At 27.9% G+C, this 18,498-nt stretch overlaps 2 protein-coding genes across 2 annotated transcripts in view; both read right to left on the bottom strand.

Moving 5' to 3' along the window:
• Positions 1–44: 44 nt before the first annotated feature.
• On the bottom strand, positions 45–2,717 carry LOC136796035 (uncharacterized; the record flags this gene model as incomplete). Its single annotated transcript, XM_067048500.1, has 1 exon — positions 45–2,717. A coding segment is annotated over exon 1 (2,673 nt), but the record flags the coding sequence as incomplete, so codon positions are not given.
• Positions 2,718–9,940: 7,223 nt separating this feature from the next.
• LOC106689279 (ankyrin-3) overlaps positions 9,941–18,498 on the bottom strand; it is a 231,288-nt gene continuing 222,730 nt past the window's right edge. Inside the window, exons 37-38 of the mRNA XM_067048478.1 lie at positions 17,027–17,083; positions 9,941–10,017 (exon numbers count right to left, since the gene is read on the bottom strand). Coding sequence (XP_066904579.1) covers positions 9,956–10,017; positions 17,027–17,083 — 119 coding nt within the window. The 3' untranslated portion in view covers positions 9,941–9,955. The remainder of the gene's footprint in view (positions 10,018–17,026; positions 17,084–18,498) is intronic.

The raw sequence follows: 18,498 nt of genomic DNA, 5'->3' as shown, positions 1-18,498 counted from the left end.
ATTTCTTTTTCTTCTGCTGGTGATTCCTTGAGTTTCGAAGGAACTAGTTCTTCTTTGATTTCGTCAGACGGTAATGTTTCGGTAGTCGTTATTATTTTAGTAGTAACTTCTTTGCTGATGATCGTTGTTATTTCATCCTTCGCAGCAACTAGAGGTGATTTCGGTGGCGTGGGAGATGCTTTCTCAGCCTTTGTTGTTTTTAGGCTAAAGCTAAATGGTATATCTAACTGGTTAATAATGGTTTGCATAGGATCTGCAGTTATTGTTTTTTGTTTGTGTCTGTCTTGTTGGATGCTGTCATTCTCGTCATCTATTTGTTTTGTCTCTCTTGTTGATATTTTTGGAGGATATATGTCTTTTATGTACTTTTGGCTTTGGCTCTCTTTTATTTCGTGTTTATGTTCTAATAGTGTCAAGTGTTTTGTTGGTGCTATATCAGTAATTTTTTGTTCGTCAGGTCCAATTTTTTCTTCATGTCTAGATATTTTGAGATCTTCGATTTCACCCTTCTCTCCAGTGTCATAGGGGGTAATTGCAGAAACAGTTTCTTGGATTTTATTTACAATTTTATACATTTGTTCGTTTTCTTTTCCAAGCATTGTTTCCATTTCTTTAAAATATATATCTTTCTGAGATTCTTCTTTTTCTTCTAGTATACTGCTTATTTCTACTGAGAATGGATGTTCTGCTGTAGGAATATCTTTACCTTCAGGAGTTGGTGTTAAGTCTGGTTTTAATTTTTTAACTTCTTGTTTAATTTGTCTTGTGAATTCTTGAACTTCAGACATTAATGCACTTACATCAGTTTCACTTATTTCAGAATAGTCTTTGTGTTGTTTTACTTTTCTGTGCTGAATGAAAAATTTATCTTGTTCTAACAGGTCTTTATCCATTGTCTTTTTCTTACAAACTTCTTCTATAGCAAAATTATTTTTTTCTGAATCTTCATAATCAAATTTACTTTTAATTTTGTCAGTACATTCTGTCATTTCTTCATCTATAAAGTCTTTTACACTTTTGGTTAATATGAGTTCCCTTGCTTGATATTTTTTTACCTCATCTTTTTTTGTGATTTCTTGTTTTAACATTTTATCATCAATAGGAATAGAAAATTCTTTTTCTTTAGCTATCTTTTTCTTTTTAAATGAATCTTCTATGAATACACTCTCAGTAATGATGTCATAATCACTTATACTTAAGTCCGGTTGTGATTCTAATGAGTGTGCAATTGATTCTTGGTCCTCATCCTTCTTTACAGTCATTGAAGATAATATACCTGCCTGTAAATTTACCAGCTCACTAAGTTTTTCTTGTATAGTAATATTTGTTCCTTCGGAGATTGTATCTTTTTCTAGATATTGGACGGATTCTTTTTCTACTGGAGGAGTAAAGACTTTCTGAAGCTCTTTAATTTTGGATGCAACAACTTGCTTTGTGTGAGTAGGTGTCACATGAGGGCTTTCTTTTGAACTTTCTGTTTTTTGTTTTGTTTCCTCAACTTTTTGCGTGTGTTCCTCTATTAATTTAATAATTGCTTTTACTTCCCCACTTTTTTTTGAGATCATTTCTTCAAATACATCTTTTTTCGGTTCTGGGACGGATTGAGATTGAAAGACAATTTCTTCAGGCCGAATAGGACTGACACTTGCATCACAAGTGTTCACTGAATCAGTAGATACAGACATTTCAGTTACTGGAACTTGAAGAGGAGAGAGGGCAACAGTTTCTGTAGATAACTGAATTGGACTACTTGCTTTGTCTGTATACTTTTTTATTTCTTCTTCTATAAATTGTATATCTGTTTGATGAATGCCGATATCATCAGCCTGTATTGGACTGAGGCCCGCATCTGTTAATTCAGCTTCTTCACTGTTGACAAGAGTATCTGAAACCAATTTTATACCACTACTTGCTGCAACTTGTGCCATACTGGTATCTGAAACAGTACCACGTGTTAAACTAATACCTGTGTCTGTAATATGATGGGAAATACTTTCTTCACTAATAGGGCTTTCTTCAAAACCAGGTGATGTTTGCGAATCATATCTATAAATACTTTTTTTTCCACTAAAAAATACTGTTTCTTCCTTTTTTTTTTCTTTAGGAATTATATACTCTTCAAAATTTTCAGTTTCATCTTTAGCAGTTTCAAAAGTTGTATCAAAATCTACGGTATGAGAAGTTTTTTTACCTGATGTTGTAGTTAAACTGATATGAGATTGTGATCTAATTGATATTTCTAAATCAGTGGCAGTATACAACGTTAGCTTACTTTCAGAAGATGCACTAGCTTCTTTAGTATGAACTTCCTTTCTACCTATAATCAATTCTATGGCTGGAACTTGGCCTTCTTTTTGTTTAAAATTTCCATCTGGAGGTGGGCTTGTTCCTTTGTCTTCATTTTGTTTTTTTTTATCATCATCTTCACCCCAGTTCACTCTCTTCTCACCATCCCCTACTCCTCCCAACAATCTTTTAACATTTTTTGTTTTATCAATGTCGCTAAACTTTGGATATTCTCTATATTTTGAATCCTTAGTTCCTTTTTCTTGTTCTGGTGAAAATGGAAGAGGAAAAGCCAGTGGACGAGCAATGGGTTCTTCAATTGGGGTTGGTGTTCCAAGTAGGAACTGTTCTTGAAATCCATCCGTGTCAAGAGAGTCATCATCATCTTGAGGTGATGCTGACCTCGCAACTGCTCCAACATAATAATACATGTTATCTTTTATAACAATTATTTACTAAGCCACACTTTCGCTCTCTCTTTCTCTCTTTATAGGTGCCAAAGGGAGGAGGGTGTGGTTTTGGAGGTGAGAAGATAAACATAGCAATTAAAAGAATAAGAAGCTCATCTTGGCCAAAGTCAAGTAAGCCTATAAAATCTACTTGTAGCAAGTATAAGTCAGTGTGCAGTGAAGTCACTTCTCAGTCTTTTTGTTGTTTTAATTTATAATTATTTACTAATTTGTTTGTAAACTAATTTGTCTGTCAGATCTCATGCAAGCCGCACTTTGCATTACATAGTTTTCCCAAGCAGCTTAAGTTATCTGCTATCTTTTATACACTCATAAAATATAACTATGTACTAAACATCTAGCTACTTACATGGCGCAATGAGAGATCTCTCTAACATTTCAGTCTTGATTTTTTTTTTTTGCGATTTATCTTGTAATAAATAGCCTAAAACTACTTACAGATTGTTGAAAACTGTACTATCATCCAAGAGGATTTTTTTCCCCCAAGATATGTTCATTAATCAAGTTCGAGGAAAACTGAACTCAATTTTAAAAATATTTTCACAATATATTTGAGTCAGTGTTATATTTTCAATTTAAATTTAAATAGTCTTAAAAATATTTTATTTATATCTACCATCTACCAAGCTTTTGTGTTAACACGTACAATGGTGCTCAAAACATAAAAAATAACCAGCTCATTGCTATAGCAGGGGATTAGTATATATTTGAAGCTAAGACAAAATATTAAAAAAAAACAAAAAAAAAACATTCACAATTGGCAAATAAAACAAGAAAAAGCAGACCGAAATAAGCAAAATTAAATAAATAATACAAGGGAATATAATCAGGTTTTCAAGGAAATTTTATGGATTTAAATATTAATCTGCCATGGTGCTTGGCACATATAAGAAAAAAAATATTTTAAGCTCCATAACAGATTTTTAAGACAAATATCTCAAACATAAGACAATATTAGTTGTTGTTATCTTTGGACATTTGCTGTGCAAGGTTATGTATGAATGGAATCTCAATCACAAAGCTCACTCTCACAAAAAAAAAAAAAAAAAATATATCAGTATGACACATAGAGTTAAATAATACACATAAAAATCTTTTATTTGAATAGTACCAATGGAATTTAAGGTCATTTATATAGTTTTAACTTATTAATCCAAATGTCATTGTCATATTCATTACCTACCATCATTGGGATTATAGATCTCTAGTTTTAAGAATTTAAGAAAAATTAAAAATGAATAGTTCTGTATACCCTGTTATGGTCATGGAAATATCAGAGCACTGTAAAATATAGATGGATGAATTGATTTTATTGTCTTTACCAGAGTTAATTTTAACATGATATTAATTGTCCATGAATACAAAGGCTACAGTTACTCTGGTGGTATAAATAAGCCAGTAAGAAAATGCAAGTGCTTTTCAATCATACTTGAAGTTCAATCTAGTTGCTAGTTCCATTCACAAATTCTGCAACCTGAATACTTCCTTCAAATTTGTTAATATAATAATCAGAATTCGTAAAAACCTTCCCATTTTAGTATTATTTTACTTTGTTCGTTATTTGTGCCTTCTCTTTGTGCATTCACAGATTGCATATTATATCATGATTTATTTACAACAATAATTGCTTGTTATCATTTTCCTGTTTTTGGGAGGTTAAAATTTGAGTTCTGTTTCTTTTAGAACAATTCTTATTTGTTAATGATATTTAATTCATACTTGATTTATTTTTATAAATCTAAAAATCAATAGATAACAACTGTAATCACTCTAAAAAAATTTGTCATAATGTGATTCAACAGAAAGAGGATAACGTAGAAACCAAAATTGTAGATACCCTTAAGATTAATCTTACAAGTGTTTCAGTCTGATGTGCTCTTCATTAAAGTAATTAATAATTAAATTATAGTTATTAAACTAAGAACTATGCGATGAATTCTTTCATTCAGTTCTTCAGGTCTTAAGACAAATAAACAGATGCAAAATATTATTGGAAACAATTCAAGAGTAATGGGTTGTTCAAAAAAATATCCATCCCTTTTTTATTTCTTTAAATCTTTGACTTTCAAATGATATACAAACACCACTATGTCACTATTCTTGTTTCTGGAAATGTGTTTTCAACTAAAAAAAAATTTTTCTCTTATCTCCTTAGTTAGTTATCAAATCTTTTTATAGTTTATATTTATCCATTTTTACTGAGGAGTAAGATTAATTTGATTAGTATTAATTTTTTCAAATAAAAAAAATTTAAGCATTTAAGCCCTGTCAAACTATTTCAATGACGATAAAAACTATCTGATTTTAAAGACTACCTAACTTTACATTGATACGGCAAATTTAATCATATCCCTTAGAACTGTTTTTGGGAAACTAAAAAAAAAAATGTGAAAAATCGATTCTATAAAGTGGCACTTCTGGTGAGTTGATTTTAACAAAAAAGTTGCTGTCATATTCCAGGCTATATTACACATGTTCTAAACAAGTAATTTCAGTTTCCTCTGACTTTTCATTTTTGAGCTAGGCTGTTCACACAGACCATTTTATAAAACTTGGTTATTTGGACTCAGGGAACCTTAAAACATGTGTTTCCAATTGAAAACTGGAATTAAATATTTTCATGATCGCAGAACTCCCCCATACTATATATTTCATATATAGGTAAGTAAAAGAAAAAACAATCAATACTACATGTAAGATAATCGTAATATCATTAAACTCAGTATTAGGCATTTTTATTTGAACCCTAAAATACTAATGGTAAGTTGATACCTGGTTGTACTATACTATCAAATTGACTATCATACTGTAAAAGTGGACATTTATGGCCTAAAATAAAGATTATTAAAAATGACCTATTAAAAAATCTTTTTCAAAAAGTTCAAATGTTATTTACTATAATTTTACAAAAAACAAGAAATTAGGAAATTCACTAGATATTTAAAATTTAAGCATGCATTAAAATTAAGGACACGTTTTTTATTTGTCATACATCATTTTGAATGTAAAAATCACAAGTTTTATCAGGTGATCTGCAAATTGTATGATCTGAAACTACTTGAGCATAAAATAAATAAATAATGTAAAAAAAAGAACATCATCATCATAACATCTGATAAAATAATAGTAAATAACAAAAGTATTTTGCATTTATTTATTGTTAGTATGCATCTAATTTTAATAGGGAATTATCATTATAAGATTGTTGGATTAGAATTTTCAACGGAACTTTTCCACTCACATCTCACATTTTAGACATTAAAGAACCAATTTAGTCCCCTGTTTGTGATCAAATCAAATAGCAAGCAAAACTACCTTTATTCTGATTTTAATGAAATTCACAAGCATTGTTCAAATTGGGCCCTAGAAGATCCCATCCCAATATTATAATATCCAAATATCATCCACTAATTTTACTTAGGGGTGGGCAAACATATTTTTCTTGACACACCAATATTTCAAAGGGACTCATCCAATTTTGGCCCAAAGTTGAAGGATAGTTGGGGCTGAGGAAAAATTAGTCAGTATCAATTTTGCCAAATTCCACTCCTACTTTCACTTATCCATAAGTGATTATATTTTCAATATATGAGGAAAATATTATATCTTGGACACCCTACATCTCTAAAAGATTTTATTCTCAAATAACCAATAATTAATATTGAAATGTAGGTAATTATGTACTCAATATAAACATTAATCTACAAAAAAAGAAAAATTTTCAGAAAATAAAATAGGGGATTATATAAGAAATAAAATAAAAGTAGAAATGTTGAGAAAGCTAACATGGGTATTTGGCAGACCTTTTTTTTATACATATAAAAAGTGTATATTAACAATTTTAGGTTTAATGGCACCAATCTGTCACGTGCAAACCAAATGTTATTCGCTGGTGACAACACGTTGTTGTCAATCTTTGCCGAATAATTAATTTTTTATTTCTCTTGAATGGAAGAGCTATGTTACTGCCCGATTTTGGTATTTTGATTTCTGTATTTGTCAGCCACAGACGTGATATTTATAAAAAAAAAAAAAAGTAAATAAATAAAAAACTGGTTACATATTAAAGTTTTAACTAAATCTGTGTGGTCTGCATGACGTTAATTATTTGTAATTATTTTTGCTGAAAACACTGGTACTTTGATAAGACAGAATCTCACATCATATAATTATATTAAAAAATTGGTGATGAATCTCAGCCGATTCTGTAACAGACTTCAACTTAATTAATATTGATTTAAAGTTTAATAAACAAGGAAGTTTTTCTAAAATTGGAAAATCTGTATTCCAGCAGGAGGCAGATAAAAGAAATCACGAATAATTCATGATTCATTTGTATTATTTAGCCGCTTGAAAGCCCCATTTGAATGGTTCTAACAAAGACCAATTCTACTTCTTTTTAAAGAAAATTGTGTCTAGTTTGCCATACTATATAAATATAAAATTTAAAATTACCTAATTCACATAGTTTTTTATAGTCATCTCTTTCTATTTAACATAAAATGTGCTTCATTAAAAAAAAAAAAAAAAAGAATTGAAGCTTAAATTTTCTACATTTCTGTCTGGAATCGAACCATAGTCCACCTGGACTATTTTTATTGTTCTCGAGTTCTACTATCACCTCTTTATTTCTGATAATATATAACCTAATATTTCGGTTATATATTATAACCTAATATATATTAGGTTGATGTCCATAAGAATGACGTCCAAATTATTAAATTAAATCCTTTTGATAACACGTTCTGTTTAATAATTTTTTTTCATAAGGATATAATTGAATTTCCTAACATTTAAAGGAAATGCCATATATATTATTTTTAAAGTATTCTGCTGATTTTATTTTTTAGGAAATAAAAAAAAAAATTTTTTTTTATTGATAGCACGAAATAAATAGATAGCGTTACTTTCTTCTTTAAATAGATAACTGAAATAACATAGAAAGTTTTAATTCAAAAGAAAGAGGATATGGTAAAAATCAAAGATATTTTAAAAGGAAAAAAGTGATTCAATAAACAAAGAAATAATAAGACATAAAAAATAATGGTGAAAAATTGTAAATGAAAAATCTACACAAAAAAGCTAATGTTTGAGGACAAAGTTTTCCAAGCTAAGGTCGAGAAAAAATCTGCAGTTTTGTAAAACCACCAATTAAAGTAAAAAAATATTATTGAGTTTAGAAATCTGTTCAAAGAACAATCAAGATAATCATATATCTACAAGTTTTTGTGAAGTGGAATCAAAATAGGCTAAACCATATTTTAATGGAAAAAATATCACTTAGTTGAGACCTTATAGTTATTTCTGTTAAACACAGAAGAGATCAAGAACAAATGAAATCCTGAAAGGCATTGTTAATACCATTAACATTATATAGACTTTTTTAAAAAAAAAAAAAAGGATTGAAAAATATTGGTGATTAGTCTGTGATGAGTGAGAAACAAGTTTAGTATGTTAATCATCAAGTGAGCTAATATTCTAACATTAAAATCCTATCTTTCATTTTTTGAAATTGATTTGCTAGAATTTTATGATTGTTTCACAATGGTAAGTCATTAAAAATATCATAGAGAGATTAATTGATCCTCGAAATCCAAGAATTGACTTGGAGGAATAAAAAAATTGTTGAATAACTGACATCAATTGTTATGTTTGATATTTCTGAACTATACAAGATGTTTTCAAGAGGAATTGTGTGGGAGAGGGTTAGTTAACCAAAATTTATTTCTGTGCCACCAAACTCACCTTCCTATTTTAATCCATTGTCAGTATAGGATTTTTTCTGAGAAAAAAATGTTTTTCCCACGAAAATCCAAATTTCACTACTGTTACCAAAATTTTCTCGGCTTTGGTCAACACTTTCACACAAAGAATTTCCTGTAAGATAGCAAAGAATTTGTTAGAAAATATCGCTTCATCAAGTGATCATAGTAACCAAACCCAAGTAAGTATTTGGAAATATTTGGTAGAACCTCAACCAATGAATTTTAGATGTATAACCTAGGGGATTTCATAAAAATTGCTTCATTACAGGATCATTCTAACGGTATACACAACTTAAGCAAGCCTATTTAATTTTGAATAAATATTGATTTTGAGAGATCAAGAAAACATAAGATACCTTCAACAATAGGAGTACCTATTATAATTTTATTCTATTTTTTTTCTATCTCACATCCAGAGTTTTTTTTCTCTAAATGTTTTAAAGTGGATTACTACTGCAAAAAAGAGTGTTTCAAACAGTTTGCATTGTTTTTCCAATATTTTAATTTGACTTTATTTAGCAATTTCTTTTTTTAGGAATGAAAATAAAGTGGAACTAACAACTTAAAAAACTGCCCATTTAGTAATCTTTATCATTTTTAACTTATTCATCCCTTGTATATATATTAATGTTACCATTGTATAAATATATAATATATTGTTTATAAGTAAAAATATTGTGTGAATGAAATTAAGAGTAAATAAGAGATTTCTGATTCACTTTAAACTAGTCTTGTAATCCTTTGCATTCCTGGTAGTTACTCTACAGAGTAAATTCTCTCTGGTCCGCACTTCAAAGGAGAGAGGAAGGTAACACACTACTAGTGGATAAGATATCTCTACCACTACCTTGGTGTGTAAGCAGTGTTATTATTTCTTCAAATCTTTAACCCTTTCCTCCTTCCTTAATACCTGAGAATGAATACTCCTCACTCAGCCAGGTCTATACTTCCATAAGGATCCTTACATTCCCCCTCGGCTTTTGGCATATACCCAACAGAGTGTGGATACCATCTTGTGAGGATTTAAGGCTCATATTCTTTTTAAAAAAACCAATGTTATGTGGTTTTATGGATTGAGTCTCAACCACGTCTGATCCTCCTGTCAATTTTCCTCCGGTCCAGCTATTTTAATAATTGTTTGATGCCTTCTGATACGTCCACCACACCTCCTATAATGGAGCCAGGATTGAACCCATATCTCAACAGGCTGTGAGTACTTTGCATTTTGATACAGCTGAAGACAGTGGGTTGTAACTATTACCTCATAGCTATTCAAGATAGTGTCAGGGATGAAATTAAACATGATTACTTGAGATTATTACATGGGTAGTCGTTTTATGATTTAATTACACTTTATATTCTAATTACAGCATTGTTATAATAATCACTTAAAAAAGAAAAAGTAAAGTTGTTGGACAAACAATAAAAATCAATTTATTTTAATTTATTGTTCCACTGTTCAAATTGTAGAGAATATAATCTGCAGACAGGAGACTCTGAAACATCAGTTTTTTATATAGAGAAAAGTTCTTATCACTGAAGATTTATGTTATTGAAAATGATTACAAACTAAAAACACTTTCTTTGCATAAGTAACCCACTTTACATACATTTTGGGAAAAAAAATTTAAGTACTGGATAGTGATACTAAAAAAAATAATACTAGGTCTTCATATTGTTGTCCAAGTTTTTTTGACATCCCAACCTCAATATCTCTTTGACATTAAAAAGGTTTTCAAAATTGGGTATAGTACTGGAATGCTCATGCAATGAAGCAACTTTTGTGAAATCCCCTCCCCTCAAAAATTCATTGGGTGAGAATCTACCAATAATTTTTGGAAATTATTCATTTTCACATGTTTACTTTGCTTAAGTTTGCTACGATTGCCAAACAAAGCAATATTTTCAAATTGGTTTCTATCTTACAGAAATTTCATCGAAGATCACGAAAATGTTAACAAAAATTGAGATATTTTCAGTCACAGTTGAGAAATTTGTATTTCTATGAGAGAAAAAATGTGGCTTTCTCTGAAAAATCTTTAAAAAATTATATCTCGACAATGGATTGAGATAGGAACGTAAGGCTGGTGGTTCTGAAATACATTTTTGATGACATCTTGATTACTAACATTTCCTCCTGAAACATTAAATCAATAGATACTGAATTCCTATTGAAACATAGAGCCCTGTAAAATGAATAAATATTTAAGATATCATCTTGACAAGAAACTAACATAGAACCTTCTTGCAACACAAAAACGAAAAGAAACTGCCCATCGGTTATTTCTTCTAAATTACCAAATAATTACTGAAAGCTCATGAACATGAATATAATGAGAAATAGTTGGGCTTTAGTGTTGCATCAATGAAATCAACAAAAAATTAAATTCATTGCATATCCGATTCCAAAATCCTCAAATCTAATGTAATATCTTCTTTCTTTCTTATTCTGTCACAAATAAACTTTGTTGATGAACAAAGTTGCTAATACCGTGCATGCTCGGGTTTGACCTAAGGCAGACAAGGCAATCCCATTAGACTCTAACCTTGCTTCACAACCAATTTCTGATAATCCTCAAAAAACAATACAGCCCAATGATATTTTTAGATAAAATAGTCCTATATATCCATACAAATAAGCTCATTTATCAATAAGTTTGCTTCATATCATTCTACTCTTTTCAACATATTCTACATTTGTGAATTTCAGTGATAGTAAAGACTAACATTTTTTGTTTTATATAGTAACACTTTTTAGTATCTTTTATTCAGTCATGTATCAATTAACTAAATATAAATTAATTTAGATTCAGCTTCTATATCATTAATATCGCCTTTTTTATTTATTTTTTTAAGTTCTACAACATGAATATCTCAAATTAATTTTACATTTCCTTTATTTCTAATCAGTGTAATTTCTATTCTTATATGAGGATGGTAATATAAATATTCACTGTATTATTATTTTTTTTAATAACTAATTTAACCCACAAAACTATAAAACTGAATAAGAATAGTTAAAACATACCTTTTGATGACTCTTAGCGAATCTTAGAACAACACTTTCTGAAGGGAAGCAATATACAATCTACTTAAAACCTAAGCTGAAGCCTGGAAACTAATGGAGGACATAAACTCTGTTATGTAACAAGAGTATTTGAGGTGCTTCACAATAATAAGACTAACGTTCTCGAATGCAATTTAGATTTAAGAATTGCAATTAAGGAAAGATACTCACTAAGTAATCTTTTTTAGTCAGCTTTATTGATGCATCTAAACATCACAATACTCAAAGCACACTATTTAAAGACATATATGTTGAAGTAAGACAAAAATATAATTTTTTTTTTGCATAGGAGTGGAAATAGGAAACAAATAATTAAAAAGTTATATACTTTACAAAAATATAGAAATTAATGTTCAATAAAGTAGCAATTATGTTGATATTTAAATGAGAAAACAATTGTATAAATGGAAATTATAACAGGGAATGTTAATTATTTAATTTAATAATTATAAGGTAAATTAAGTGAATATATTGTATATATATAAAGGAAAATTAAATATTCTAAATTATAATTCTGTGTTCCATTTAATTTTTTATTCCATCAATATGATGGATTTTAATTTTAAATCGTGACATTTCTTTCCAGAAATTTGATAATAAATTAGTTCACATTTTACTTTTTTTTTAATTTTCACCTTTTAATGCCACAAGGTAATCGAAGGGAGAAGACTCAGTAAAGTATATGTAATACATTTCATATATTAAATTCATGTGTTTAAAATTTAAAATGAATTTGACTAGAATTATACATTTTGATAGATCATTTTTATGAGAAAAAAAAAGAAATTTATCTACAACTAAGTTGAGTGTCAAATGGTAAAATGGAAATGGACTCATTCCCAATGCTATATCGATTATCAATGAACTGGAAATTTGCAAAGCGAAGTGCAGTCATTAACAATTCTTTACAACCTTAATTTCATTTTTCTAAACTGGGCTACTATTTCTTTAGTTAAATGGCCAATCAGTTTTAGAGTAAAATTAAGCCTCTTGATTCTTTTGGAAAAAATACTCAGAGGTCTTAGGGTGAGACACTGCAATGCTACTTACTATGTCACAAATATCAGAGGTACCTATATTATTTATTATGTTTTTTCTTTATTGTTTACTTATTTATTGATTAATTTTTACTTTATTGTTTACCTTATTGTCTGTAATTATAACTATATGAACCCTACATCTAATAATTTATTCAGTATTAATTGATGTGGCAACATATATAATACTATACTAACATAAAAAATTAATGCACCACTTAATTTTATATGTTCATTCTATTATCTTTCTTATCTATTTTATTCAACTATTTGGAAATCAGAAAGAAAAAAATGCTTAATTAATTCAAATTTAATTAAGAGAATACCTCATAGAAAATTCAAAGAAGAAATTCATAGTTCTTAAATTTTGACTTTTAAGCAGGCCATCATTAATCTATAACTAGAAGTTTTAATTTTTATTCAACCATAAAAATTGAAATGATATTTACTCAAATTATTTATTAAAGTAAACAGAATAAGGTATTTAAGCTGTGAAAATAATTAAGCATTAAATCAAACAACTGATGTTTTAACTAAAATATATTTTAGCAGACCATAGTGCTTTTAAAATTGTATTGCAGTAAATTGAAATGAAATCAACCCATAAAATTTTTCTACTGCATAAATATTTTGTCAGGCACAGAAAAGATAAATGAAACCTTATAGATGAACTTAGATGGTTTCCCCCCAACTTGGACTGTTATTAATACATCAGCTATATGATGGGAACATATATCTAAATTTCCTTCTTAAATGAACATTGTTAAACATTAAATGTTATATCATATCTTGATATATTTTCTTTTAAATTTTATAGAAGAAATAATCTCATTTTTTTAAAAAAAAGAACAATTTTTGGTATAATCAAGCAGCACCTATAATTCTATGGTTAATTTGCCAAGTTCTTATTGGTAGCGTTGGACTTGCCTAGTTTTCCATAACAGCTCAACTCTGTATGATGACAATAACTATTTAAAAAAAATCTGTTATTCTTTTGCCTCAAAGAATGCATTTGCCACAACTTATTGTTCATAACAGAAATAAAGAAGAACTGATGTCAATAAAGGAATTTTTGTCTCTTATTTTTTTATTATATTTCAATTATCTTCTACTAATGTACAAACCTAAAATACAAATATAATCTTCTATCATGATGTAGATGAATAAGGTCTTCACATCAAAACTCATTATATCTGTTTCATTATCTTAAATGTTATGTATTAATTTCTTTTTTTAATTATTTCAATTTGAAATGAAGTTTTTATATTATAATTATTAGTAATATTTAATTTATTATTATTATTATTCAACATGTAGCAAAGGTTACATTTTACAAATGATATGAGGGGGATGAATACTTTTTTCTATATTTTTTGCTTGATTGTAGAAAATAAATAAATGATTTATGACAATGAATTACACTATTTAAATACAGTAGAACCCCACTTGACCGGTTCTACAGATTAACCAATGGTAAAAATAAAATAATTAAATACATTTTTTCACAGATATCACTAATTTTGGTATCTACACTATATCAAAAATAAATTATTCAAACTTCACTAATAAAAAAAGAAAGTTGTTTTTACTATAGGAAATCTTTACCTCTGAGCTTATTGGGATTATGAAGGTAATAAATCAGTGGAGATCAAAATAGAACTAAATAATGAAGATTAACAGGATATAAACCACCTAATATTGTGCTGTAGTGTAAAGTTAAAAAAAATGAATTATCTCAAGTTTTTCAGTATTCTAATTAGCATTTAGAATTTATTTTTAATTTATGAAAACACAAAATTCAGCAAAAAAACAACTGAATTAGGGATAACTATGTAGTAAAAACAGTATGATCATAGGTGCACTTAAAGTAGGTCATGTATCTAAAGAGATTTTTGTTCTCAGTTACAATAAATTGGTCAAATAAATTTAACTTGAACGTATATTAACAAATATAATAGGTATATTAATACTGTATTATGATCTACAGTTGAATTTATACCTTTTTTTATCTTCTTTTAGTTTTAAACTAATAAAAAATTATTAGCAATTAATATTTTAGTTTTCCTCTTTTATGTACTTTGTATTAACTGACTCTTCTTCTTAACTGTTGATGTCTCATCCCTGACAAGGATAAATAAGTGGTGTTCTGCTTTATACTCTTCTTTATGATGTTGCAAAATCATCTCTAAATTAGTTCTCAAACTTCTTCCCAGCCTCTTAACACAGGCTTCACTGAGCTCCCTATTATTTTTAATTTCTTATTTTTCAAAATATTATTGAAGTTTTCAATCAATTATAAATAGGTGATACAGACCCCTTATCTGATAAAACTTAAAAAATGGTTATATTATATAAAACAGATAATACAAATAAAATGGAGAAATTATTAAACAATGATAGAAAAATTGGAATAGAACCATTCTGTGATCTGGTTAATAAAATTAACAAATATGTAACAAAAATGATTAGTGACAAAAATAAAAATATAAATTATAAGTCACTGACAAGTCGCATTCCATAGAGTGACTCCATACATATAATCATAGCCTAAGATTTATCAGTAACAATAAGATGGACTTATGGAGGCTCCATCAAAATATCTTAATCCAGTATTAAATAAACTATACAACTAATAAAAATATCAACATTTAAGATAATAAATAAAACAGACAACATAAGTTTCGGTGTGAAAACATTATTCACTAATGTCCTGGTAGTCGATTACATAAAACAAATACAAGATAATTGAAACAGAATTTAAATAATATTAATATTAAAGACAAAAATACCTTCATTGGTTGCATTATTTTATGTATCAAATATAATTTTTTGAATATGAAAATAAATTTTACTAACAACTTTATGAAGTACTAATGGGATTCTTTCATCAGTAAATCTCAGAGGAATATAAAGCAAGCTGAGTTAAAAGCATGTCTTTGGTTGGGCACCTCTGATATAGATATACTGTAAAACAAAAAATAATTTTGAATGGACTTAAAAAACAAACACAATCAACAGATTGCTAAATTATTTCAAAAATCAAATGGATAATCAAATAATGTTGCAGAAAAAAATAATAAATAGAGTGAGTGACCAAACCGATAAAGAACATAAAAAACAACACCAAAACAGTAATATAAAACTCATTAGTTAAACCTTTTATCCAAAGACAATTATAAATAAATTATGGTATAACAAAATCAACAATGATACACAATTAAATAATAATAAAAAAAGATAAATTGATACCTAAGTAATATTTCTCCATGCTAAATATTTCAAATAGGTATGAGAAAAGAAAAAAAAATAATAAAGATCAAAAAAAGTTATAACAGAGTTTTTAAAAGATAATGTAACAAAGGTAAACAATATTGACAATAATAAAAATAATAAAGACCATGGGTTAGGATATAAATGAAAACAAAAATATTTCCAAATTCAATATGTGATAGGATTTACCAATTAAATCTTTTAAAAAAATACAATATATGGAAATCAAAAAATTAAATAGGGAATATATAACAAAAATAAAATGAAAAGTTATTTGACTAACACAAAATATAAAATTGATAGAATGGAAACCAAAATATAATGTATAGACTTAATTGTGGAAATTGCAACAAATTATATATTGAAGAAACATTTTAAAAGCTAAAGCCAAAAAGAACGAACAATTGTAAGTAATTGTAAATTGTACGAACACGCATTGTTCCTGGCCACCCTAGTTTGAGTTGAAATTAATCCTTGTTTAATTCAAACCAGTAATTTCTTTATTATTCATTGTTGCAATACTTCTTGTTTATTTATTTCCATAAATGGTAAGTAAAAAAAAAATTAATTGAAAAAAAAAAGACTACAGAAATAAGCATGTCCCTCCTAAACAATAAATTGACGTCTGTGAATATCGAAACTTGAGGTAATAGTAGAGTGCTTTCTTTTATTAATATTATATGGGCAACAGACCATGGAGTTTTAAGTCCTCATGCGATGTATTAGGAAATACATATGAGAAATACGCAATATATTTCCTAATACATTGCGTGTTTCCACGCTGCTGCCGCTGCCCCCTAGTAATAGTAGAGTGCTTTCTATATCTTAACAAATTTCAAGACTCTTCTGATTAATTTACTATTTTAATGTTTAAATGCACAACTATCATTCTACTAAGGGGTTCTAAAAAAAAATCCTAATTTCTAAATTAGCTTGTTATATCCTTGGTATTAATAGCAGACATATGTTAATCTTAGTCAACAGTATAAATGACCTTAATTTCCAACATACACAATTTCAAAACCTTCCAAGATTTATATGATCAAATAAGATAATTATACATTAAACTATTGAAAGGTTTGAACTGTTGTGGTATTCTGTGATACACATGAGAATTATACAATATCTTACCTGGCGTTGTATAAAATGGCGGTGAAACTTTTTCTTCAACTGACCATTTTTTATTGTCTGAAAAAATATAATAGTAGAAATAAATTTATGGTTTTAAAATTTTGTGTCTTTTTTATAAAATGATAACTTGAAACAATTCATAAAATCTAAATATAATCATTAATTATATAAAATTCGAGTGAAGAAAAACATTACAAGTGATGAGTGGATCTACATAGTTCTCAATATTATAATAATTATTTAATTTTTTCTTAAACCAGGAGAACTTGCTTTGTGGGATTTTCTCTCATTTAAAAATATATTACTGTCTGCTCAAAGCAGGAAAAGGTGTTGACTTTAAGTTCTTCTGGACTGTCTGGAATCTTTCACAGTACTATCAGCATATTGTATTATATCTGTGTTCACAAAAATAAAGTAGGTACACATATACTCGTAAAGAAACAAGTTTTGCAGTTTTATCTCTCCATAAATTTGGTAATTTATCTTTTTCTTCTACCTTTTTGTAGCATCATATACGCTTAATTAAACAGTTACTTATATTAGTTATTTACTTAATTATAGCCACCTCCATTACCAGTTTATAATAAAAGTGGGCTATATGTGTTTGTAACATTCACTCAATGACATATTGATCACTTTATCTCAAAAACAACAATGCCTATGAAGTTGAAACTATTCATGGTGGTTTTCCTTAAAATAGAGTGTCAAAGGGAACTGCCATGCACTCTAATTTGAATAAGAGAATAATTTGTAATAAAAACAAAAATAATAAAATGAATATTTAATTTAAATATATTATTTCAATTTCTTGAGACAGGTAATTATTTATTAAATAAATCAAAAATTGTATCCTTATTAGTCTCAACACTTTTTATTTCAACAGTCCAACGTTTCGGCTATTCCGGCCATCCTCAAGGACAATCTTCAATTATAAATTCTTCCTTCCATAAAATTCAAAATTTGTTTTGCAGGCTATTCTGCCCAGGTTATTAATTATAAGTTAAAAATCTATTTTTTTTATTTAAAATCATAAATATCTAAATCTTCTTATTTTAAAATTATTAAACACCAAATCTAACAAAAACTATAGTTTGTGTATATGTTAGTGATTTGGTGGATAATTTTTAAATAAGAAGATTTAGATATTTATGATTTTAAATTAAAAAAAAATTTTAAATTTTTACATTCTAGATATCAAGGATTAAATTTGATAATGTAGCTGTCTGTATTATTTAATTATATTCTAGCATAATCAATTGAAATATCAGTCCAATTTCTATAAAATATTCAGGGATAGTTTGGTTTGGTCTCATGTCAATTTTATCAGATTCTGTTCACTATTTTCACTTAGGCATGTAAAAACATATTTTCATTGACACGCCTGTATTCAAGACTCATCTGATTTGGTTTGAAGTTTTTTTCATCCCACAGTGCAGTTTCTGAAGATGATTGCTAGAAGCATATCATAAACT

The sequence above is a fragment of the Halyomorpha halys genome, unplaced genomic scaffold (assembly GCF_000696795.3).
Source record: "Halyomorpha halys isolate HHAL.00 unplaced genomic scaffold, Hhal_1.1 Scaffold1317.1, whole genome shotgun sequence".
Lineage (NCBI taxonomy): Eukaryota > Metazoa > Arthropoda > Insecta > Hemiptera > Pentatomidae > Halyomorpha > Halyomorpha halys.
Note: the sequence above shows the minus strand (reverse complement) of the source record. Positions and strands in the feature narration are given on the sequence as shown.